At 44.3% G+C, this 26,172-nt stretch overlaps 1 protein-coding gene across 12 annotated transcripts in view; it reads left to right on the forward strand.

Moving 5' to 3' along the window:
* The window catches only part of enox2 (ecto-NOX disulfide-thiol exchanger 2), a 186,028-nt gene extending 161,071 nt beyond the window's left edge, over window positions 1-24,957 (forward strand). For 6 of the 12 annotated variants that reach the window (XM_088597491.1, XM_088597492.1, XM_088597490.1 and 3 more), the window contains 9 exons: window positions 2,127-2,233; window positions 8,263-8,377; window positions 10,864-11,054; window positions 13,306-13,437; window positions 15,504-15,560; window positions 16,520-16,628; window positions 17,761-17,854; window positions 18,477-18,562; window positions 20,098-24,957. In XM_088597491.1, the coding sequence (XP_088453617.1) occupies window positions 2,127-2,233; window positions 8,263-8,377; window positions 10,864-11,054; window positions 13,306-13,437; window positions 15,504-15,560; window positions 16,520-16,628; window positions 17,761-17,854; window positions 18,477-18,562; window positions 20,098-20,585 (1,379 nt within the window). In that variant the 3' untranslated portion in view covers window positions 20,586-24,957. The remainder of the gene's footprint in view (window positions 1-2,126; window positions 2,234-8,262; window positions 8,378-10,863; window positions 11,055-13,305; window positions 13,438-15,503; window positions 15,561-16,519; window positions 16,629-17,760; window positions 17,855-18,476; window positions 18,563-20,097) is intronic. The other 6 variants (XR_015924981.1, XR_015924979.1, XR_015924980.1 and 3 more) reach the window with 6 other exon arrangements.
* The last annotated feature ends 1,215 nt before the right edge of the window (window positions 24,958-26,172 follow it).

A 26,172-nucleotide genomic window follows, 5' to 3' on the forward strand; every position in this document is an offset into this window, starting at 1 on the left:
TTTATTAAGACCGATTATAATAAGGTTTCGGAGAGACTGCTCCTTCCCCTGGCAGTGGTGGGACCGGAGGTCCTCCGAGGAGTGGTGGCAGATTGGCTCTTTCGGAGCTGCTCTCAGGGGAGTGCTGAACTTGCATTTTTCTGTCAAACAAGCAACTCCAAATTATTCTCCAAATAAAAGGCACGTGCTAGTAACTTTGCTTTTTCATCACAAGAATTTTTCAGTCCAGTAAGGGAGGCTCTGCAAAATTTTCATCCTCGTCTTCATCAGCTGTGGCAGGGAGCAGCAGCAACTAGCTTTCTGTCCTGCACAGTATCACTATGTTGGCTGGAATGCATATAGGCGTTGCATTGCAAACCAGAATGACCGAGAGCCAAGCAAACTGTTTTCAGCAGCATTGCTGTTTAACATCTGTGCATATGTGCATGTCAGATTCCACAGAAACGCTGGTGGCATCTTCACTTTGTAACTGTTTTTGACCAGCTGGACACAAGTCAGCACGTCCCGGCGGGATTTGATTATTTCCTCGCCCTTTACCCTTGGAAGAATAGGGAAGCCTCAGCTGTCAGGAAATTTGTGCTCCAGAGCAAACTTTGGAATGAAGCCATGCATGACAGCTCAAAGGCGCTGAAATTATTTGATGTCCATTTCTTGTTCTATTTTATTAGTGTGTACATATTTCTAATTAGTGCTTGCTGTATTTATTTCTAATTAGTGCTTGCTGTATTTATTTCTAATTAGTGCTCACTGACTTAGTGCCAGAAAACAAAAATGAACCCTGAACAGAAGCAGTAGTTATGAGTGCGGACTCATAGCTCTGTAAGTGCATCACCATTAAGCCCCTGTTGTACTCACTGTATTAATGTTGTCCAAAGTGAAGTCTGAGCAGCATCTGATTTCATCTGTAAACTGAGTTGGAAATTGAACCTAAGAAAGATGAGGACACTTTGCACGATTTTTCCCTTTATACCCTTAATGAAATATGTTCAATCGAGAGGCATATAGACAAGCACACACTCACACAGGGCCACATGTTTTCCTGTGATTCATGCCTCTTCTTAAAAATGAAATGACTTTGTAAACAGCTTGCCTGCACTGTGCTGACATCTGCTATGATAGCTCTGACGGTGAGAGAGTGCTGTTACTGTCAGGGGTGTGTTATAAGATTCAAGTCATCACTGCATGAAATTAACGGCTTACAGTGGTCACAGTGTGGTCAGAACTTCTGGTTTGACTTATACATTTAAAGCTCATAAAGATTGAATGTAAATTTTTACACAGAGTTTTTTTTTTCTTTGGGGATTATATCACAAATGGATTATTTAATGAGAAAATAGTGACTCGCGTTGAAAGTGAAGGAAAATCTATCAGCTACTAGAGCTGTTTTAGGAGTGATTTGTCATTAATGCTGCATCATTTCTAATTCGCACTGTAGGAGGCAATGAGGTAAGTCAAACTCAGATGACAAATTCCCTTTGTTAAGAGCGTAAACAAGACCTACACCCCTTCCAGAATAACAACCACAGTAAAGGTGGAAATTGTTAAATGATTTTTGAAGAGAAATTCATTTTCCAATGGAGGAAACGTCTTTGTGTGTGCGTGACCGCAGTCAGATCGCTTGAACTGTTCGACTGCAACCTGGGGACGAACAGTGTGACAGAAACTGGTGATACATCCCCAGGAAACAGGCAGCTCCAGTGACTTACAAAGACACTGGCCTGCTTGCTGGGCTAGGTTCCACAGGGAACTGGCTCCAGACTTCCAAAGCTCTTGATTGGTTGATTTATTGCATGCCCTCCACCATTTATGATGGGATTCCAAGACTTCTGACAGCCTGACCGGGGTAAGCCGTCTGTTTTTCATGCAGTGTGCCGCACCGTCTGGTGTTTTAGGACAGCAGTCATCTCGCGGTGGGACCGTGGGCCTCTCGTTTTATCATGGTCCCACAACCTCCCCACCTGACATGACCCAGACCCGAAACACAGCCCTGTGCTGTAACGGAGAGTACAGCATGACTGCCTACCTGCCTGATTCCACTTTTTTACTCCTCTGCTCCTCCCACCCGCCCTCTGTCCGGACGGTACAATCTGGGTTCGCTATCTGACCGGCCCTGCACACCACCACAGTTGAGCAGATTGTGTCTGTATTCCACGCTGCTTCCAAACAAAAGGCATGGGACCATTTCTCGAAAGCCCAGCGCAAGAACCTGGACGTGTGGCGCAAGCAAGCAGAGGTTGGTCATTTTTTCTGTTTATACTTCTGTATGTGTTTGTTTCTTCTGTCAGTAGCTCCCTCTCTCATTTCTTCTTCCTTTCTCCATTTCCACATCTTCCACCCCACCCTCTGTTTTTCTCTAGAGTTTGCCAGTTTTTTAACAGAGAATTAATTTAGAGTTAAGCAAGGAATTAAGGCAGCTAAGTGCCCAGCGCTCTACAACACTCCATTATGTGAAACTCGGTGAGCTTTTCCTTATCATCTAGGCTTGCCTATGCTTTATGGGGAGGCCAGCTGCTGTGCAGAAGGTAGCACAGCTGGCTGAATGCTGGTTTGAAATGGACTCCTAAGGGCTTTGATTCCATGTTCATAGAAAAGGTAAAGCACACAATGATATTTAGTTACTAGCATTTAGGGAATTCTGCTTTTACTGTTGCATATGAATGCAGAGCTCCACTGCCCCAGACTGTCACCCTCCCCACACCCCCAGACTGTCACCCTCCCCACACCCCCAGACTGTCACCCTCCCCACACCCCCAGACTGTCACCCTCCCCACACCCCCACTGCCACTGTCACCCTCCCCACACCCCCACTGTCACCCTCCCCACACCCCCAGACTGTCACCCTCCCCACACCCCCACTGTCACCCTCCCCACACCCCCAGACTGTCACCCTCCCCACACCCCCACTGTCACCCTCCCCACACCCCCAGACTGTCACCCTCCCCACACCCCCAGACTGTCACCCTCCCCACACCCCCACTGCCACTGTCACCCTCCCCACACCCCCACTGTCACCCTCCCCACACCCCCAGACTGTCACCCTCCCCGCACCCCCACTGTCACCCTCCCCACACCCCCAGACTGTCACCCTCCCCACACCCCCACTGCCACTGTCACCCTCCCCACACCCCCACTGTCACCCTCCCCACACCCCCAGACTGTCACCCTCCCCGCACCCCCACTGCCCCAGAAGGTCTCCATGACAAGACAGCTGTACCTCTCAATGTTTATGCTCAATGGCTGAAGCAAGCCCTTATAGCTTCCTTGCTTTTTTTAAAGCATTAAAGCCTGTCATGTCTGTTTTTAAAAAGTGGCTCACATAGTTGTTTTTTTATGCTTGAAAAGCTATTTTTTCCCTAGGGGAAGGGTTGATATTTGATGACTTTCTGTGCGTTCCCTCACTTTAATCAATAGCACACCCTTCTGGTGCTTAAATGAGCAAACAGTTCTTCCACTGTAATTAACAGCCTAATTTCTTCAGCAGTGAAGGATAAACTCTTATGGGTCAAAGCTCTTCCAGGATTTTTTTTTTCTAAGCGAGGAGCTCTGCAACAATAATTTGCCGACAGAAGAGCAGTGAGTTTTTTCTGGATCATGGGTGCGTTCTCTCTGCTGCCTCTGTCACCGGAGGGCAGCTGTGACAGTGGCTTCCTACTGTGTGATGTTCTCTCTCATTCGTCTCGTTTTTGGCTTGTTATCCATTGTGCCTGCAAAGTCAGATCACACCAACATCTATTTGTTGCCACAGATCTCTCTTCGAAGCAATGAATAACTGCTGTTATTCTTACCTTTTAAAAAACATCTTGAGCACATTTTCCCATTTATCCAGTATTCCTGTGATATTGTTAATTTATGATTGAGGTTACATTGAATGTGTTATCTTCCGTTTCATGCTTGTGTCTTTGTGAGTCCCAGTGTCGCTTCAGCTGCGAATAGTTTGAATTTAGAAGTAAATTATGTTCTAAAAGAAGAGTCTGTGCATTCGTAGACCTCTATATTGTTTGCAAAGCTAACCCTGTGGACAGAGTGTCTGAATTGCACATGGCCATGTCCATTATTTAAACTGTATTGTTACGTAAGGTTTTAAATTTTGTCTGTGGTTTCTACCACAGAATGATCAATTTGTCTTTGAGGTGCTCCTACTGTATTTAAGGGCTTCCGACAGGCTTTTAATTAATGTGATTCTTTTATTTTTTCTTTCTTAACCTTTATTTATAATTATGCACCCTGAATTGCATCTTTACACATTTTTCTGTATTTCCATTTGACTCATTTCCATAATTTGCTAAAGAACTTGCTCTGATGCTAATGTAATTATTGCTTAAGACAGCAGAGTTATTGGGTACAAGCAGTGTGAATTAAATTCAAAATAACCACTTCCCAGATTGCACTGAATTATTTTGCAGATGTTTAGAAAAGAGGAAAACACGATTTTTTTAATTAATGTAGGTTAGTCTGTCACTTTAAAAACTATTAACACAATTTCCCTCTGATATCTAAGTAGTCTCTTATTTTCCTTCTCTCCCCTTCTCTCTTGTCGTTTTTCTACATCCTTTTAAGCCATTAATCTAAAGGGGCTTTTTGCAAGTAAAGCAAATATTTAATTTTTTCATGGTTTTAAGAGACTGGACAGATTTTCTTTTTGCTAAAGCTGTGGTTTAAACGGGGCTCATTACTACATCATAATAGTCTCAGTCTCATTATTTAATGTCAGCTGTTCTCAGTGTTCCTTGCTGGTGAAAGGCTGAGGAGTGTGTTGGAGTGTAAGAGAGAGGAGATCTCCACAGGAAGGTGATAGGGCAGGAATTGTGGGTTATGTCTTTATTGCTGACCCTTGGTCCAGCAGTCAGCCAGCCTTTCCTCCAGCCTCTCTGCTGGTCCTTCCTGTGCCAGCTGTCTCCCCCGTCTCTGTCTCAGCCCAGCTGTGTCTCAAGTGTCCTTCTCTGTTTGCGTCCTGTGTCTGTCCCTGTCTGTCTATCTGCCTGTCCTTCTATATTTCATCCATCAGCCAAAACTGTGTTCTTTTCCAGGCAGTGGCGTCCAGAGCAGTTGTGGAAATGCTGGTGTAAGATACAGTGTTAAAGGCTGTCAATAGCTTCTTCTCACTGACTTACTCTTCTCTTCTCTTCTTACGGCTTCTCTCTATCTTGGCAAGAAGAAGTTTTTTATGTTAGAAATGATTGTGAATCTGTTTGTTTATTTTTATTTTGTATGTGGCAGTTGTATCGAGATTGCCCATGGCTACCGCAGAATGTAGCTGCACCTCCATCCCCTTGTCTGTGGCAACTCCAGCCCCAGGACCCTGGCTCTCCTCTCTCTGCCTGCCTCACACCAGTGCAAATTAAAATCCCTCGCTGCGGGGGTGATTAGCTATGAGAGAGCCTTCAGCCCTCTTGATTAAGGCAGTCACCAGGGCTCACACCTTCTCAGGGTCAGGAAGCCCATTGCAGCAGCAGACGCAGTGGCTTCATGTAGGACAAACTTGCAAAAGCAATTTTCTGCATCTGCAGAGGAAAAGTAACATGCTTGGATGTGAGAAACCTGAGAAAAAGAGGGAGAATGTGTGACCTGCATCTTCTGCCTGTAATGGTTGGCAGAAGAAGTGACTTGCATTTCAGATTTGCAATTTTCAAAATGATATTTCAGCTGCCTTCTTCCTCTGCCTTGTATAGATTTTCTTTTTTTACTTTTAGTTTTTTTCCTGGTTTCATTCTCACTGTTCTGTTTCAATTTTATTTTCTCCCACTCTCTTTGTACAGAAGACCTAATTCAGTTTTAATTGTTCTCCAGTTATACAGAAAATAAGTATATCGGCCTAACAAAGAGTTGGTGTCTCTTCAAAACTTGACACTGTCCTTTTCATTCTGCAAGAAACGAGAGCAATAAATGACTTCATACCTGTAGCAGCAGGAGTTTCTGTGATCAAGCTCATTATATTTTTTGTCTGATGCCATCATGCAAGAAATTAATACAAATGAATGTTCCTGGGGATTGGCAATTGATAGAATATTTTATAATTGCTGGGTTGTGTATAAAATGCCCACTATGACTACATTCTGCTTTTCCAAAGGTGGATGTCAGCTCTGTTTTTTCCTTAGTCCTATAAGTGGGCCTCTGTCTGTCTTGTTGTTATATCAATTGCTCCTGTTGCATAGCTTTTTTTCCTTCGAGACCTTGGGATTGAGTTGGGTGTATTGTTAATTTCCTGTTAATGGAAGGTAAGGTCGCACAGTCAGACCCTTTGCAGACACAATCAGCATTTCCCTGTGGGTATAAAGGGGCATTCTGTTTGCATGTCCGCAGAGGACAGGTGCTCACCCTCTAGGTAAGTCAGTTAGACATCCCTTTGTACCATCTTGGCTTTGGTAAGTAATAGTTTTTAAGTGCTGTTGGCTTACCTTCCTAAATCTGATTCACAACAAATTCAGATGTTCAAGTCAAATATTTAGTATACATTATCAGTATTATAATGTGTTAGTAACTGAATAATATGATCTGTTGCCCACTTGCAGGGACTGCAAATAAACAGTATGATCATGTCTAACAAATCTTTGTGCCAAAGACCAATTTGTTAAATGAAAAATCCAGTTGTAATTGCAGTCAACATCTGGATTATTAAGAAACAGATTTTCACTAGACATGGGGTTTTCTTGTATGTGCAGACTAGTGTTTTGACATTCAAGGATGTCCTACTTCCTAAAGACCTGTCTGTGAGATTCAGACATTGTCCAGGATCTGTGTGTTTTGCATCTTCTAATGTTATAATATCTCTGAAAAAGCAAAGATAAATCCCTCCTGGTAAGGTCAAGAACAGACCTTTGATTTATTTGACCAGTTTTTCACAATATGCAATTCATTATTCTGGTTCTGTCAGGAGTATGTTTTGTTGAGCTTGGGCATTAGAACACTATCTGAAACAATAATCTGATCAGTACTTTTTCTTCAATAAATTGCACATACTTCAGCAATATCTACTCTAAGTTTCTCAAATGCTCATTCATCCCAGGACGTGGAAATTAATATTTTCTGGTGACAAATTAACTCACTTACAATACAGAGTGCCAATAATTACATCAGCAGATCAACGATTTCTGTCTTCACATGAGTAGGTCATGCATTTATTTCCAGTCTGGCTGCCAACACCAGTCTTCCCATGCTGTAATGACAAGCCTTTTTTTCAAGCAGACAAAATGAGTTTGAAGCCGGAAGTTTTCAAGGGAGCCTATGTGTGTTTTTCCTCCTGGTCTGTCTTTCTCCAAGTCTGTGCAGGAGAACCTGCACGCAGGGTCTGTGAACAACTTGAGCTCTGCTTTCACAGAACTTTAAAGTTTGAAGGTCTGGTAGGAATTCTCTACATTTTCAAAGGCTTCATTGCCGAGAGATATCTTGTAAATGACACGCGTTCATTATGTCCTTAAATGTTCATTGTTTCATTATCCTAGTCGTATATATTGACTCATTTTGGTGCCATCTGACTGACCTTCGTAGTTCAATGTAAAACCGTATGAAACTCACGACAGATGGCAGTGTTTGTTTACAGCCTTTTTGTTTGTTTGCTTAAGGAGTCTTTTCCTAATGGTGTTTGGTAACATCATGGGGCCACGCTGCCATACTGCAGCATATCGTGTTTGTGTTCACTTCAGTCCATTGGCTCCTGAGCGGCTGAGTGCACTTTTCTCTTCCGTGCGGCGATGTGGACATCTGTTCTGCCTCCTGGGCTGCTCTGCCCAACTAAAGGGGCCCAGCATGGCAAGCTAGCGCATGGTCATATGAACAGCACTGAACCACACAAAGAGCAGGCAGGGCAAGCATGGAGAATGATAATAGGCCTCCAACAATATTAGGATAATGATCTGATGGCACACAGTCATAGCTTGCTGAAAGATTGAAATGAGGCTCTTCTAAGAGAAGGCATCTGTTCTGCAATGGTCTTCCAGCTCATATTTCTGAATGTGTTGTTCATGTACTATATCATTTCTGTAATATTATAACCTGCACACACATACATATATCAATTAAAATTTAATTTCATAAATTTAATTTTCAAAACTTCACAGCACGATTTCTCAGTTTAAAGGATTTTTGATTAAATGAAAGTTGAACTGTCTTTTGGAGGAGGGGTGTTTTGGTGAAGTTCGGGAAACTGGTTTTCCTCCAGGTTGCAGAAGAACAGTTAAGTAAAGGTGTTGCTGAATATGTTCCCGATGGATTTGTTTTTGCATTTTGGAATAATAGTCGCCCCCTACCACACTCATGTTCCCGCAGGAAATACGAAACATCCACAACGAGGAGCTGATGGGAATCCGCAGAGAGGAGGAGATGGAGATGTCGGACGATGACATGGAGGATGTTCCAGAAAGCAAGGACTCCGATGAGACAGGTACCTCGCTGTCTCTGTAGGATGTCCTGGGCAGGTGTCAGAGCAGCCATGACCCAGAACGCCCAGCTGTCAATTAAACACTGGCTGAGCTGGGCGTAGAAGCCCCTGTGTCAATGAAGAAGTCAGAATGGGGAGTAGAGCAGTAGTACAGTTAGTACCCTTGAAGGCAGTTGACTGGACCTGGGAGATACTTAAAAGACTGGGAGAGAAGAAAAAGGAGGACTGTGATGTATTTTTATGGGTTCTTAAAAAGATCTTTTTTAGAGCTGTTAGAATGATGCCGATTTAGGTATCCCTAAATACTGTGATGTTCCATTATGCCATATGGTACAAGAATCACAGGCAGCAACAGCTGACAGATTCTGTCCTTTAAGTGGCCGTATCAGTCAGTGGAAAGCACATACAGAGACAGCCTAATTGCATCTTGTTCTAGTATTTCACATGGGGAAGAATCAGTCTGGACTGCCTTCTTCCTGTTTACTCTGTCCGTACAGCAATGACTCCCCAACACATAATCTAGCAGCTATTCCTCCTCTTGTTCTACACAACAGAGCACTCCTTTGTCAAATAGAGCCATCTGCACTGGGTTTAATGGAGCTTACCAAATGGCTTGCCTCCCTGAAGGTTTAAATTCAGATTAATTTGAGGGCTCCATTTCTCTCAGTGGAGAGCTTCCCGAAGTGCTTCCTGTGTGACCCTCGGGCATGGAGGGTTGGGGTGACGCACACGTGGGGCTCTCTGCTGTGCTGGCCCTGCCCTGCAGCAGCATGGTCTGTGAAGAGAAGTCAGTAGGTATCAGTCTGCAGCTGCTCTTTGGAAGCAGAATTGCAAGCTGTGTTGCAAGGGCTTGACTCAGGATATACGCTGTAACAAATGAACCATAATAAAAGAAAGACGAACCTTAAAGCAATGGTCTTGTTGCAATGCCTGCAGCCTTATCTGCAAGAACTACAGCACAAGCACTGAATTGCTTCACATCACCTTATCTCAGGAAGAGTCACCCAAGCTAGAAGCACCACAGGCAGGTTCTGAGGATGCATGTTGTTCCATGAAGCGTTCTGTTTTGTTTTGAACTCAGCATTAATGATCTTCTGGATTTTCTAATATGACATGTTGCTTGTTACTATGCAAATATATGCAAATGTAATCATTATTTTACTGAGTTTTGATTTTGTGTGCCACCCCAGTTATTAAATTATCACAATAATGACACAAAGACTACCAATAACCTGAAGGGATTGAAAATGAAATTCATTAGATGTTTATTGTTCATAGCTGTATGTTTAGTTTAAGTTTGTATCTGTGCTGTTTTATTTGATTTATTGCCAACAACTCTAGTTCCAATACGTATTTTGCACCAGGTGGATTTTTGAGACTTGCTGTGCAAATCAGATCTGTTGCAGTGTTCTACAACCAATATTCTTCAGCTTGCTGTAGGCCAGCAGGTATAGCTTGATTGTTAATTCCAATATGAGAGTTCCTGCATTTTCCTCCCTGATCACTGCACATTAGAAACACAAATTGGCACGCCTTGATATGAAGTGCAGAGGCTAGCTGAAGAACATGTTATATACAGTACAGCTCCAATCCATGAGCGTCTCTGAATTGCTAAGACCTTGTACCAAACTGCCCTGCCGTTGAGGCCAAATCGCCAAAATACTTCAACAAATGGCTTCATGAGGCTCTAGAATCAGGGACGTTAACATGAACCAGACAAGCAAAATAGTCTGAATGGCCTCTTCCCATTAATAACCTTTCCCCTGTTCCGAATACAGAGCTGCATTTACAAATTCTCCTTGACACTGCTGTATCTCTGTACAGCTGGTATGCAGGTTTATATCTAAGAAATATTCTCCTGCTTGACTCACTCGGCTCCTGTCTCAGATATTTGCTTACCTATTCTGCACTTTAAGATGGGGAGTATGAGAGGCATGAATATCAAGCCCTTGCATAAGGCAACCATACAGTGCTTAAAGCATTTACAGTCAAGTGTTTTTTGTGAACCATAGCACAGATAATGATTGTTAATGCATTTTCAATAGAAGTAGCTCCTGGAAGCATTAGCAGTGCCTCTTAGCATCTCATCCCTTAGTTGTCTATGAATACAAATGGAGCTCTTCTCTAATGTGCTACTCTGACACACTGAACCCTGATCACCTGTAGCTATAGCAAGTGGCTGTGAATACCAGAAAGGGAACACTTTGCATAAATTTGATTGAAAATAATAGTTTACAATCCAAATACATACTAAGTTAGATTTGTATAGAAATTTTAACAAATGGCTTTTGCATAATGTTTCCTCATTAAAATAAGATACCTGGGTACAGGAAATGATCTACAGTGCTCTTGAAGATTGCGTTCATTAATGTCCCATGGTGGCTTCAGTCGAGAAACACTGCCTGTGTTGTTGTTCGTTTCTGCCACACCTGCCTCCTGCCCTGCCTCACTGCCACTCCCTCCCCTGGGTGGCCTGCTCTCGCCCGCAGGGCCAGCGGCTCAGGCAGAGGCTCTGAAGGAGGAGAACGACAGCCTGCGCTGCCAGCTGGACGCCTACCGGAACGAGGTGGAGCTGCTGAAGCAGGAGCAGGGGAAGGCGCTGCCGCAGCGCAGCGAGGAAGATGCCACCCGCCAGCAGCAGCTGAGCTTCCTGCAACAGGCACTGCAGGGCATGCAGAAGGTAGGGCACTCGTGCACAAGGTACTGAAGGCACAGGGCTAGAGAAAGTACCGGCAACGCAGGGCTAGAGAAGGTACCGGCAACACAGGGCATGAACCATCTTTAGCATGTTTTTCAGGGTTGGAGTTCAGATAACTGACATCTCAATTAAAGCCACATAAAGTGGTAATAAGACCTCATTTTAGGAACAAATAATAGGTTTATTCCATGCTGAAAAAAAAAAGAAAGAAAACACAACGTTTCGTCTGTGGAGCCTTCTTCAGGTGTGAAGCCTTCTCAGCTACGCATGCTGGCGCAGCTACCCACCTGAACTACTACAGACCTCATTTTAGAATTGAAAGATATCGATAATGTACTAAATTATGGAAGGCTTGTATTACCTTTACACTGCATGTGCAATGGGAAAAAATAATGTTTGCATGGTATTGGTATGTGCTCAGGGTACGCAGTATTGCACCAGGCCTGTGCTCAGGGTACGCAGTATTGCACCAGGCCTGTGCTCAGGGTACGCTGTATTGCACCAGGCCTGTGCTCAGGGTACGCTGTATTGTACCAGGCCTGTGCTGAGGGTATGCAGTATTGTAACAGGAAGGTTCAGCCTGGACACAGTGGCATAATCATGCACATGTCCAGGCACAACCTGGAATTGTTGCAGATATTAGAATTTAACAAGACTTAGAGTCCTTCTGTTGTAACACTTCTAACACACTCACTGTCAGGGCAGTGATAATTAGCATGGCGCTGCTGGAAGAGCTCTTGTGCTAAGATCAAACTAACCTTTTTTTCTGAACAGAACTCTGACTTGTACAAGCTCCAGGTTGTTGAGCTGCTTGTGAAGCCATAATGTGTATCTTCTGCTGTCCCCCTAACTTTTCATTTTCTTTGCAGCAGGAACCTTTCTGCAAAAACATTCTGTTCTGCCTCGTTCTCACTCACACAACCAAGACTGACTGCCTCCTGCACCCCACAGGCCCGCTCACTCTTCCCAGAGGTGTTTTTCTCATTGATAGTCCTGGGGGAGACGTTCTTTCTGTAGGATTGGTGTCTCTCGTGCTTGAAGCAGTTAGTTCAGTTTCTCTTGCGCAGGAGTGTTTAGATACCAGCCATTCTGTGCAGTCGTGTCTCATTTATTCATGAGGGATTATGACTGAAATAGAAACGGATGAGTTATTCTCTGGGTATAAGAGTCTGAGCAGGTACCAGCGTTTCAATTATTGATTACAGCAGCTCAAACATTATAGCCTCAGTGGCTACAGTTTAGTATCTGTAGGACATAGGTGTTCCCCTCGTGATGATGCAGCACAGTCCGCAGGCCTTCTGTCCCACAGGTGAATGCCCTGTGTGTGACAGGGGAGGTTAGGTCTCCAGTAGTTAACCAGAAGGGCCACATATTCTCCTGCTCTGTTCTTCAGGTGCTTTGCCAGCTGAGCCTGAAATGACCTGTTGTTGATACTAAGGTTCACAGCCTAGTCTGTGTAAGTGTCTGTGGACGAAGGGAGAGGCTAAGTCTCAAAATAAATCATGAATTGTGTTTCATCCCCAGTGAGGGACCGAATTCAGAAATGTTTGCGATTGTAAAGTTAGAATTGGGATTGTATCACTGCAGAGGTTTTTAAAGCTGTTAGGTTCTCAGACAGCAGAGAACAAGTGGGAAGGTTTGAGGTTGTTCTTCGCAGTAACAGTAGAGAAACACACAGCAGCAGACAAACACTCTTGTTTTGAAGTCATTTATTGAGCTTCCTTGCTCAAGGAAGAGCCCAGGGGAGGACCCTCCTAGCCCTGGGCATCGTGGTGGTGGGGTCAGGGGGGTAATTGCTTAGCTTCTAGACTGACAGAGCGCAGAAGTAAACAGCCTGTGAGGAATGTAAGCACATCAGCGTGAGTCTAAACAGCAGCAGCACCTCAGGGTGCAGGAAAGGTGCACAGTCCCTCTCTACAGCACATATACGAGGTGATGCTGAACTGTCCTTGGTGTCCACTAAAGTCTGCAGTAGTTCGGTACCTTGCCGTGGTGCTACCGTGTTGGTGCCTGGAAATCCTTTTAGATAAAGAATGAAAATGAAAACATTAAAGACATGGAACTCAACAGGTGTTTGTTCATCACACGTTTTGCATTTGGGGAAATGAAAATGTTCCAGGTCTTGGTCAAACGGAAAAGCACAACTTTAGTAAATGTGAAAGAGCACTCATTTACAGGAAACTGTTACACAGAAGCATTTTGATATCTCCTCTGTCCTTTTCTCCTTTCGCAGCAACTGCTGAAGATCCGCGATGAGCTGACGCAGCGCGAGGCAGAGCTGGAGCGGACCCTGGAGGAGAAGAAGCTCCTGGAGGCGGAGCTGCAGACCCTGAAGGACCGGGGGACGCATGGACACCCGCGCCAGGTCAGCCCGCCGCTCCTGCTGCTGCGAGGCGCTGGTCAGGAGTGCGGCCTCCCGCCTGCCGGCCCGCCGCTCCAGAGCCCACAGTCCGCCTTCCTTCTCCAGCCGCCAGCGCCGCCAGAGCTCTGCCCCCCCGCGGAGATGGCACAGCGCTGCGTGGGCGGCATGAGTCACTATCGCTCCCTGCGAAGGAGGATCCTCTTTCCCCTTTGTCAGAAAATGAAGTGGAAAGGTTTCTTGTCACTTCCTTCTGCAGCCTTTATTTTTCAATTACATGGTCATGAGGCCCATGGCAGCTAAAGTGAAACATTAAGAATGTTTTATTTCCCCGGCGGAATTCAGCTGTGCTCAGCCATGATAAGGTTGAACACTAACCACAGTAAGGCCGTGCGGTACAGCACAGCAGCCTGTTGCTGTCCAAGGAGATGCCTCCACGGCAGCTCCTCCCTTCTACCCTGACACACTCCTTCCCAAGCAGAAGGCCCAGTGAAGATTCACATGAAACAGTAGATTATATTAGGAGATCTCTGGCATCGGTCTTCATGAGGTCCTTTAAATGCAAAACAACAAAACAGAACTGATTGTGCTCCAGAGAAAACCGCGTGTCTAATACATCTGGCATGCTGGAGAGGCTCATTAAAAAAGTAAAGTAGAACTGATGGATCTGATATATGCTTTAATTAAAATGAAATTAGTTTAAAATGAGTTTCAATGCTTGAAAAATATTTTTAAAATAATTCGTCAGATATTGGGAATAGGGCTCACACCAAGTCTTTTGTTTCATTTTTATTGAAAGCAAGTGATTCATTTAACAAGGCTGAAAAAAAAACAGCATTTACAGACCTTTACATATTTCACAGTATTTACTTCTCGGAACAAAAACTACTTCTTCGTTTTCAAAGTCTGCCTCCTCCAGCTTCAGTGCGGTAGCTACAGGGAATCTGTTTGCCAAGATAACCAGTTGGCACTGGAGATGACAGAGAAAAGATCTCTGCCTTGAAAGGTATTTCACAAGATATCTCCCACAGAAGAAAGAAAGTTATTATTGCCTTTCAACCTTCAAAGGATGAACAAGTACGTATATTCCCAAGATTAAAAGACTGTCCTCAGTAAGGCAACTCGGAGAGGACTTGGTTCAAGAATAGAAAGGTATAAACAAAGCTAACCCAGTGAACTTCTTCAGGATCAACAGTGAAACACAAAGTAAGGTGTTCAAATGGAGTCCAAGAGGAAGTGCATTTGAAATTGGAATCAGGAGCCACTTCCTGACACAAGGACTCGTGGGGGTTTGGCACAAGTAACTCAGCCACGATGCTCAAGGGGATGAGTCTTCCTTCAAGAAATGGCAGCTTGAGATCCTTGGATCACTCGCCTGCTGATACGAAAGGAGCTGAATTTAGCCATCTCGTTTGTAACCTTTCTTTCATCTCTGATCTCACTCTCTCCATTATTTTAAATTAGGTATCGAATGCAGTCAGGACTGCTCCCGTACTTGTTTGTGTCTGCCTAGCTGTGTTTGTAGGGTTACTGAGTTGCTTTCGCTGCCCGAGCACAGCTTTCCCTGTCTCCCTTCCCCAGCCTGTACGGATCGGTTTCCTCTCACTCCCAGCTGCGGCTGAATTTGGAGAAATAAAACGACTGCATTGCATCCAAGATCGGTGTGTTTGTGGAGACAAGTTAGACAGTCTAACGATCAGCCAACAAGCCTCTGGGCTTTCTTCAGAGCCGCCACTGACCAGCAGTGAAAAAACTTCACTGGCGGTTGTAATGTATTGCAGTGCTTTTGATTGTCTACACAAGTACTGTAGGTGGATTGTGGAAAGCAATTTCAGTGAGTGCAGAAAACTGTATGAGGTCTGAGCTTGATCTGGTGATATGTGTTATATGTGTTTGTTCTCTAAAAGAGGTGAGGGAGAATGTGTGAGTACAGCTGTTTGCATGTATGTTCATTTCTATTTTAATTCAAACCCAGAGTGCAGCCGAACGAATCTGTCCTGTGGTGGAGTGTTGTTTTTGACATGGCACGATTTGTTGCTGAAAGCTCTCCTTATTGTTTTAATTGATTGCAGCTGGAGACAGCCGACAGAGATGACAGAGGGAGCGATGAGAGCGCTAATCAAGGCAATGTAAGTGGAAAAGGTTGTTTTTTTTTTCTCTTGTTGCTCTGTAGCTGTCTTCAAGCTACTGCCTGCTCTCTTTTCCCAGCGACATGACAGATCGTTACAGGCCGATCGAGCGCCGAAGAACTTTATTTGTTGGACAATAAATCACCGTGACACAACTGGGTTAGAAAACAAAACTGTCCGATCTTTGGGGGATATGAGGACCAGGGCCTCCGAGGGTAACAGTAAGCTGGGAGAGTTGGGAACTGGGAGACCAAGGTGCTGGCAGGCATGGGAAACCTTTGTGTTTGAAGTTGTGTATCCTTGAGAGCAGCAAGCTGCCTCTCGCTAGGAGATGCAAAAGCCCCTGCTAACTTGTCAAACAAAGGCAGTAGACAACAGCTTGATCATTAGCACAGCCAACACCACAATTGTGTTAAAGTTTTGATTTTTCGTCTCGCATGGAGTGAAAACCAATGCTGTCAGCTCCTGCTTTGCAAACTTTTTTTATCCTTTCACTCCAGTTTTTCCTTCTTTTTTGTTCAGGCGCTGCTTATCAGCATCTCGGTGTCTCACCAGTCGCGATTCACCTAAGAACAGTTCTCGAACTCTTCAGCCTTCTCCCAGCTGTTGAGATATGATTTCTGTTGCTACTTGTTGACCTCAAACCACTAGGAAATGAACAAAAGAAGGAAAAAATAAATACATAGCATTTGCTGCTTGACAGCAGTCTGCAAGGAGAAATACTCTGTTCCTAAAGGAATCACCTTTTATGAGAATAATACCAGGGAGCTTTTTGGGTTATCACCCCTATTATTCTTCTCACCAGACACCGTGTTTGTATTATGACCAGCCAGAGAACTGTGCACTACCAATTTGACGTTTCCCCGCTGTTAAATTTACAGGAAAGACTTCCTCAAATGCTTATTAATTTATTTTTGTTTTTTCCAACTCTGCCTCGTGTCTGTGTGCGGCCCCTGCAGCAGGACAGCGCTGCTCTGACGGCGGCGTCCTGCAGCGCGGAGCGGGACAGCCCCCCCGACAGGAGCCCCCCAGGCCCAGTCCGGTCCGAGAGAGAGGCCTTGCTCGTCGGTAAGCGCCGTCACAGCAGGGCCCCCCTAGCGTGGCCTTAACACCGCCAGCAGACGCGCTAGAACAGTGAAGCCGAGAGCGAGCACGGATGAGCTCGGAATCGTTTCTCCCGCACTCTCGGCTGGGGCAGGAGCACAGGTGTCAGCTCTGCACCCTGTCAATAATCCCCATGAGGCTAGAGTGCGTTTCATTGAGGGGTGCACCCTAGAACTGAGCTGTGGTCTCCCCAGCTGAGGGACAGAGGAGATCCGGAACTCTCCTCTCCAGGTAGACGAGGAGTGTGCGAATCTGACCTGGCAGCGGTGGATTAGGACAGGGCATTCTGGGCACTGCATGGAAGTCATCACACGCCGGAGTGAGTGCCATGATTAGCTATGAGCTTGTGGAGCAGCTGATGGGCTGCTCTTTGAACGTGCGTCTGCACCCATCACTCATGAGCAAGCGGGGAGCGAGAGACGGAGAAGTCTGTCTCTTTTCATTGCTTTGCTCTACATACTGAATTATATTGGATTTACTTCAAAATATTTCTCCGTGGTGGGAGAACTATCCCTTACATAGTTTAGCTAGAAGTTAGCAACAGCTTGCAGCAAGAAACATTTGCAAAAATGCTTATTGCATTGCAGTTACTTTCTCTCTGAAATGTCTCATGGTAATAAAGCCCAAATTAAACCTACCCTTTATTGAAAGCAGTTGCCACCCTTCTGTTCAACAGCTTTAGTGAGGCTGGGTCTGCATCATGATTCTGGTGGTACGTATCGCAAGAGTATGACATTCTGTGTCAGCATTGCTGCTCAGCATCAGACAAGCAAACTGTTCTAATACACTTGTTGAGCACAGGCAGATATTCATACCTTGGCTCAGCTGGCCAGCACTCTTATCATGCAGAAGCATACAGGTGCCCATGTTCTGTCCTTTGATGCCTGGAAAGCATTAAGTAATTAAATGTCAATAAAACCAATAAAAAACACTCTGCAGATCTCAAGTGTCTAATCTGATACTTTAAATCCTTCATTTACATTAAATACTCATGCAGCTCAGGTTTGGAAATAAAATGCTTTCGTATGCACCTGTAATTGCTATTAATTAATGTTAGTTGTGCAAGACTAATAATTAAGCGTTTCCACTCTGATAGACACTTGGAGGAGTGCTGCAGCACTGCAGGGCTCTCACCTGCTCACAGCACACCGACAGCACAGAGAGAGAGAGGGCTTGCTGTCATTTGTGCTGTGAGTGTGACATTGTTTTAGCAAAGCATGCTGAGCTGCCCCACTACATCTGAAACCAGCTTTCCCAGGGAATACCTCTGCTCTCTCATCACATTCTTAGCTGAAAACATCTGCTGCTGCTGTGACCAAATACAATTTAAACAAAATAATGCCAATCCCAGTGTCAATACTGGTATTACAAATACGTTATATGTCTCCCATTACAAAGTCTGCAAAGCTTTTAAAATAATGCTGCATGTTTTTTGTATACAGGTTTGTTTACTTAAAAAATGTACAAAGAGGTACAGTATAATATGCTGACAATTAAGTTTGTGTGTAGCCGGAGACTGCAAACCACTGCTGTTTATGCCAAGGGGCTCCAGCTGAAATCAAACTGAACTTGTGACAGTGGGTAGCAGTAATAAAACAACCACACTCGATGTTTCATGTGTTGCATGCCTGAATGCCTGAGTTGGTCTATTAGGCATCTTGTTTATCTGAGCTGCAGAGGCTCTGTTTCTCCCTTGTCTCTTTGCCTTTGATTTCAGCAGAGGAGGGGGCACAGAGAGCACAGTTACTAACAGTAACAGGGTTTGTTTCTCTGCACCGAGCTTGTGTTGATGATTCTTTGCTCCTCTCTCAGGTATCATCTCCACCTTCCTCCATGTCCATCCCTTCGGAGCCAGCATCGAATACATCTGCTCCTACCTGCAGAGGCTCGACACCAAGGTAGGCTGCAGGAGGGCAGCAGGCAGAGGGGAAAACCACAGCCCAGAAGGAAACAGAGTTGGGCACAACATCTGTGTCCTCCGGTGCAACTGACATTTCTTCCTCCTGCCTTCTCCTGCTGGATCCTGCAATCCCTCAGTGTCACCTGACAGTGAACGGATTAAATGTGACGAGACTGGACGGGCTGTGCTGCCATCAGGGGTTAATGTCTAGCCGGCACACTCTATATGAATACGATTGTGTACATTAAATACACAGTTTGGCACATGGTCCTCAGCACCAGGATTCATGTACAAGGAAGCCCCTGAATACATGTAGAATAGAACACATAAAGCACAGGTCATCTTTAAAGAGACATTTCCTCTTGCCTGGCCAGGGGCTTCCTGGTTGTTGATTGATGGGGTTGAGTGTACACGGGGAGGTATTGTCCCAGTCGAGCACCTTTGATTTCTTCACCTCGCTTTCCTTTTTTTGAGGGAATTGTAAGTACTAAATCCTCATGTTCTTGAAAACCTCCGACACTTCCAATCCCTGTACTTCAAAAGCAAGACAGCAGTGTCACATGGGAGAGCTGCGTGCATGTGCGAAAGCGCTCTGTGTTGTTGCTGTCATGCTTCCCTCCGACTCGCCTGGCTCCGGCAGAGTCTGCCTGAGTGGGCGAGCACAGCTGTCTGAGGAGCTCCTTCGCAGGGACTCCCTTTAATTACTTCTGCCACCAGCAAGCCATTTCTTTATTTTTAATTAATATGGTATTAAATTCCTGAAACCCCAAAAATACCACCAAATAATTTTACGTCTAAAGAAAGTAAAGAAAAAAACATTTAATTAAAAAACATCTCATTTTAATGCTGTATGATCAGTATGTTTCATCAGTCCTGTGTTTAGTATGGAAGTGGGTTATGCCTGTGCAATCCAGCTAGTTAAAATGCATCATGGATTCCTCTTCCTTTAACCACAAGGCTCAGAGTACTGAAGTACTTTAAGACTGCGGTCTCAGTCCTGTGTCACATCACATTACCTCTGCCTGGAAGAGTCTGTGGAGAGACACTTCCTTAGCGATGCTCTTGTCAGAACAGCACTCTGATGAATGACCCCGCTTGCTGCATGTTTATTACTACTGCGGCGTTGTGGGTGAGATGTTGATTCTTTCATACATTAAAGCTCAAACTAGATTTAATATCCTAGAATCTGCTGTTGCCCACATTTACCTGCAGCACTGTATGTTTGCCACACCTGAGCAAGGGTTCCTATCCCTTTCTGTGACGATTTGTCACAATCAGTGGTCTGTGCTCACAGTTAATCTAGTTTTGTGCAAGAACCAGTTGTACTGACAATGCAGCAGTTTTGTCACTTAAAAAACCTTCCTACCCTCAGTGGTTCTGTATGCACAAAGACATCCTGTTTATACAGCGTTTCTGCGTGTGTGTTTGTGTTCTAAGGGTTTGTAATGTGGGATATCTTACTCATGGGGCTTTCTGTTGCTGAATCAAGGGTCGAATTCCTTCCTCAGTCATTGCGTTGTGCTCTGTGTCCAGATCAGCGCCAGCGAGGTGGAAGCGCTCCTCAGCAGGCTGCCCTGCACATTCAGGCAGGAGCTGACGGGCGTGGGAGCCAGCCTGGAGAAGAGGTGGAAGTTCTGTGGCTTCGAGGGCATCAAGACTGCGTAGGGCAGCCGCCAGGAGGGGAGCACGTGGAGCAGAGACAGAGCACGGGCAGGGCGTTTTCAGACGCCTGCCCCCTTGCCGGGCACTCCTGGTGGGTTTGGGGTCCCGGCTTCGCTCGGAAGGACGGGCAGACTGACAGGGCCCGGCAGGGTCTGAGGCCCAGACCCGCGCTCCGCACCGGTGTCTGTCTCCCAGGCCGACTCGGAACTCAGACGGATCCTTTTCTTCCTCAAGATGAGCCTCTAGGCCTGGATAACAAACAAGACGACGCCATGATCAGGGCTTCTGTGGCCCCAATCTTCTTTCTTTGTATCTCTTTCTTTCTCTCTTGCTCTGTTCATTTTGTCTCTCATTTCTAATAACAATATTTTGGTGTACAGGATGTTAACTGTTGCTGAGCAGATTTTGTCACTAGATATATAAAAACTTGATACTGTATATCATAAAAGAAAAAGGGAAAATCATGTATTGATTTCTTCCAATTGAGTTTGTTTTTGTTCTATTTATTTTCAACACTTTTTTTAAAATTCATTAATGCTTATGGATGGTTTTAAGGCAAGGAGCTTCTCTTAGTTTGGAAGACATGATTGGTTTGATGGTGGACATTCAGCATTCAGTTCAGCATCCCTGGGCTGTCTGAGATGCTTAACTGCGCAGTTGCAGCCAGCCGGGGTCCACTTTCACCCTCAAGAGCAGCAAACCAGTGCCTCTAGCAGCTCCGCTGTCGATGTGCTCCAGCCAGCCCTGCTTGCCGGTGTTCGCAGGGTGAGCTGATCTAGATCTAATCTCGTCTCCCCTCTTCTTCACTGGGGTGGGGGACAGGCGGGTGTGCGGAGTGCCTGTGGAGCTGGAGTCCGTGTCATTCATTGATGTTATCTCTCGTGAAGAGAGAGGTGGCTGTGCGTGACCAGCCTCCTGGCTTTCCTTCAGGTAGCGTCAATCCATTCGGCTTCTGCAAAAGCGTCTGCTAACTCCATTTGTGCTACCGCCAGAGGACAGCCTCTTAGCCTTTGTATCTTCTGAAGTTTCTTTTCTTTTCTTTTGGGTCATTTTTATACTGAAAGGCCATCTTTCTTCCTGTAGCCAAGTTAGGTTTTCAGTTACATATCAGGTGGTTTTAGTGGTTTTTAAAACACTTTAAAAATACAGTGTTTTCATGCTCGCAAAAATCTGTTCTAGGTGATTTTTGTAATGCTGGTTTTGAATTACTGTAACTCCCTTGTGATTCCATGTCCTTTGGTGTTTTGAATGTTTAAAGACTGGGTGAAGGGAGGTTGAAAAGCGTGCTGGAGTTGGGGGGATACAGCTCGGCCCGTGAAGTCAGTAGTCTTCTCCGAGTCCATATGAGTGCCAACTACATGGCTGAGTTAAGAAAAACAGTTGTTTGATTTTTGTAGCTCTGGGAAACCAGAGGTTTAATGCACTTCATTTGCTGCACTTCTGAGTTTCCTAAAGTAGTGTATGTTTTATATTTTATTAATTTCTTAGGCCATAACAATTTCTAAATGATAGCCTTGGCGTGTAGCTTAAGTTAAACATGCAATATGTTTTCATTCAAAGCTTTTACTCGCACACATATAAACACACATCAGGACCACCCAGAGTCTGTAGAGCTGTAGGCATCAGTATTGGTGTTCTGTGAACTTTGTTACCTAGGGTATCTTGACTACCACTTGCTTTGGTGACTGAGTGCTCAGTTACTACTGGTAAATTACTATAGTTAAAACTCAGTATTTTATAAAGTATTTATTAGGTATTTATTACTAAATAGCCTTAGGGTACTTTTCTCAGTACTTTTGTTTCCAGGTATGCACACACACAGATAGTGTGTATACTGAGCATCAAATGAAACTTAAATGGATGCAGTTTTGTCGAAGTGTGCCCCTTACCCCTACTAGAACCTGGACAAGTATGTATCTTTTCACTGGTGTCTGAGCCCAAGATGCCACAAGTCATCCCAGTTCCCAGAATTGTTCCTTGAGGCTCCAGTCTGACAGAGTGCATCCATGGCATTACTGCTGCCTTCTTGTCTTGCAAGAATGCTGATGAGGTCATTAGGTGCTACAGTCACGATGACTCTTGAGCAGTCAGTCATCAACCAAAAACATTTATCCATAAGTCTAAAGAAAGGAAGATGTTCTTTTGATGCTTAGTAAATGCAATAAATAAGCCAAAGTAATTGGGTAATCAGCACTACATGGGTTACTGCAACATAAAATGATGTCTCAGTGTAAAGGCTGATTGATTAGTGCAGAAAGGACTGACCCAAAGGGTTTGTGCTGGAAATGAACACAGTGAGTTTGGGAAAAGCCGTTCCCAGCTGTTGGCAGGTTTACCCTTGTGGGTCAAGTTTGATCTTTTCAACACCTCTTCATTCTTCTTCTGTGTTTTCTTGTTCTCAGAGTGGAACAAGTGCACTACGATGTACAGTGGTATATTCCAAAGACAATATTTTCATCACATCTTACAGAAAAGAAGCGCTGGAAGGTCAGTTATCACACCAGCCTCATGAATGTACTTCCTATGTTCTTGTACGTGGGAATTCTCCATTTTTTCTAATTGTTATTCCTAAAAGCTCAAAATCTGTGTTCATATGAATATTAGGTTTAAATGTAAATGGTTGTTTTATGGCTTTTTATTTCCCTTCTTATGTCATCCTAAGGCTGCGCTTTGAAAAGGTCGGTTCTGGCAGAGGGTGAGGGCTGACGCAGAGAAACAGAAATGCTCTGCTTTGCTCTGCACTCGTGAGCTGTGGCTGCGCGGCGCAGTGCTGCGGACACAGTGGGGTGCCGCTGGGGCTCCTCTGTCTCTTCACCTCCATCTCCAGGTGTGCTGTCAGTGCGGCTCGCGACTGGGACACACGTCTCTGCCCTTCTGTCCCGCATAAAAAGATGACGATCGGTGTGGCCCCTTCTGGCTCCCCCTCATGCTGACTTCAGTCTTGCTGTTGATTTACCTGCATCATACGGTCCTGTTTTTCTGTCATGGAAATATGAAATTAATGTTGAGTGCCAGTTGTCAATCAAGAAGTCGAAAAAGAACGTCAGAGTCAAAGTCTGGTTGCAGCTCACTGTACACGTCTGGATAAGAGGTTTTTTTATTTGTTCCCTGTGACTTCAGCTCTGAAGTGTTTTCTATACTGAGACTTTGCGCTATTTACAGCCGCAGCCTGAGTTTTACTGGAGTCCTGTACTTGCGATCTGTCCTTTCTGTTCATAGTTCATAACCACTGGTCATTTCTAGTAGCATCTGTTGCTCATATAAAGCATAGTTATTCTCACTCAAGGTGGATTAAAGGTGGGGCAACAGTGAAACGCAAATAAAGGGAACGGATTACATACATCACAATGGAGTCTGAAATCGATTTAATGCCATACGACAATGCATAAAGCCAGCATTTAATAATTCTCAAATCAGCCAGCCTTCACACTTCTTAAATTCACAGACAGTACCTTAGTCTAGCACAGCATGTAGCTAGATTCACTCTATGCCTAATTAGAGCTGAGCTGCTTATCAGGGGCTTAATGGTGATTTATGAACTCTTAGGCCGTTCCTGTTAAATAGTGACTGTAAACCTATATATTAGATAATTACCTGTTTGGTTTAATGATTGTCCAATGAAAACAATTTCCTGTTGCCAGTGGGAGTTAGTCAACAGTATTGGCTCATATCACCTTAGCAAGTCTCCATGTGTAGATTTAATTGTTTGCTATTTGCCTGAAATAAAGCTGGGCAGGATGCACAGTGCACAAACGCTCTGAGAAATCATCCCCAGCTCGGATGCCTTTGTAAGGCTGGTGACCTGGTCTTCCTTGATCTGTGTGCCTGTCCAGCCACAGACACAAAAATGTGGAATATTTTGCCAGAAATAATGGACTCCAGCAGGTGCCAAGTGGTTGGTTTTCTGATACAATAGTGCCCTCTACTGTGCAAAAGGAGCAGTTTAGCTCCTATATGTGTTCAGGTAATATATAGTTTAGTTTTACCATCTGGCCCCAAGGATGGCTGGAGCCACTTCATGTCTAACCTAGTTTGAGATGGAGAAAATGCCACGATTCTGTCTTTGAGCAGAACAGGTATGATTTACTCACCCCTATAAAAGTCACTGCAAAATTATAGCATTGATAGTGTCATGCACTCTTGGTTTAGTAATTACTTTCAGAATTAAAAGGCAGGGAGAAAAGAAGTACAGAATCATTCCCTTAAACCTCCAGAACATTTTTACTGTTGATATTTTTTTCTCCTTTGTGCAATGTAGGACAGTTTCTAAGATGTTAAGGTCTGAAATTAATTTGCAAGGAGAGCTGAAGGGGTTATTGTTCACTGCCTCTTTCAAGACTTTGTCCAGCAGTTTTAAACCCACAAAGATAACAGAGTGATGAGAAGACGAAACACCAGTCTTTCATGATTTTTATCCATTTATGAAAATATTTTGGCTGAAGGTCTGTTGGTCAGCTTATCAAGATAAAATGTCTCAACTCTTTTCTTTGTCTTGATCATTGTAATTATCTTTTCACACTACAGTTTTCACTCTCAGCATTTCCTCACAGTAATGAAGCCCCGGTGAGCTGTTTTAATCAGCTACAGTCCCAGACAGGCAACTCTGTGAATCTTCTTACCTTTCAGAAAAAAAGATGAAAGACAAGAGAACATTCTTTGTATAGCCAGCAATCATCTGTATTGTTAAAAATTGTATTTTTAGAAATAAAATAATTTTTTATAAATATTAAACTTTCTCATTTGGACTTTCATTGACTTGTATTTTGAGTGCTGCTTTGTAATTTTCATTTAAAGTTTGAGATCTCAAAAAGCTTTCATATTTTTTCAAACCGTTTATTGTGACTGATCTAATGAGCTTGGAGTGCTGTCTCAGACTGTAGAACATGCAGTGAGGAGCATGGAGAGGCCAGTACAAATCTAAGTGCCATGTACTGTACCTGCCAGGTTCTCTTCATATGTTGGTAAAATCCTATTTTATTTTTGCTTCTTTTATCAAGGACATGTTTTCAGGGCAGTGAAACCATTATGGCCACAGTGTGTTATAGCAAGGTGAAGGTCATGTTTTTTGTAGTAAACAGACAACATCAGAAAACAGTCCTATGTATGTGAGATGTGTAGCTTTGACAGGTGAGCATTGCTGTAAAGTTGTCCAGTTTCCCGCCGGAGCTGCTGGCCGTGTATGGAGAGACTACATGTCCTTTCCCATAATGATTATGAACAAGTTTCATGGTTATTCTGGAATTAACTGCTCTGAAGTTCAGAGAACTGCCATATGAACTGAACCAGCATTAGCCGAGTTGTCTCCTAATGCATTTTGATCTTTGGCCGTTAAGCTTAATACAATTCCCAAAGAATTATAGCGAAGAAAAATGAACAGTGACAGCCCAAAAACTCAAACTAAACGCATGAATGGTCCATATTAGGCTTGATTGATAGCTGCGTTTGTAAGCCTTACTCCCCAAAGATTGGCAAAAGGCTTCCTTGCCGTTTTTACTAGAGGATAAAAAGCTCCAGTTATCCAAACCCACAGGAAAGGCTGTCTTCTTTGCATAGTCGGAAATGTCCATAGCCCTAAAATTGCTGTTGTCAGCAGATCTATTTAGTGTGTATTCCAGTTACAGTAGGATGTGTTGTGCACATACAGCCCCAGCTGCTCTTTTCCTTCCCGTTTAACCTTCTCTTCACTGCTGAAGGTGAGCAAAGGGGCCTGAGTGTGCTTTGTGAGACTGGCAAGACAAAGGGATTCATGTACCTTGTGGTCAAGGTCCTGGTGCTGTGGCAGCCTGGGATCACACTCTGCAAGCCAGGGGAGTCCCTTTAGAGATTATTTCATAGAGACGTGTAGGTGCACTGCTTGTTGGACTGGTGTCACAGAAACAAATGGTTGTAACTAATGAGATTCGAGATTTAGGGGTAAAAACTTTCTGCATTATTGATATCAGGAGA

The sequence above is a fragment of the Lepisosteus platostomus genome, chromosome 10, assembly GCF_059453375.1.
Source record: "Lepisosteus platostomus isolate fLepPlt1 chromosome 10, fLepPlt1.hap1, whole genome shotgun sequence".
NCBI classification, from domain to species: Eukaryota; Metazoa; Chordata; class Actinopteri; order Semionotiformes; family Lepisosteidae; genus Lepisosteus; species Lepisosteus platostomus.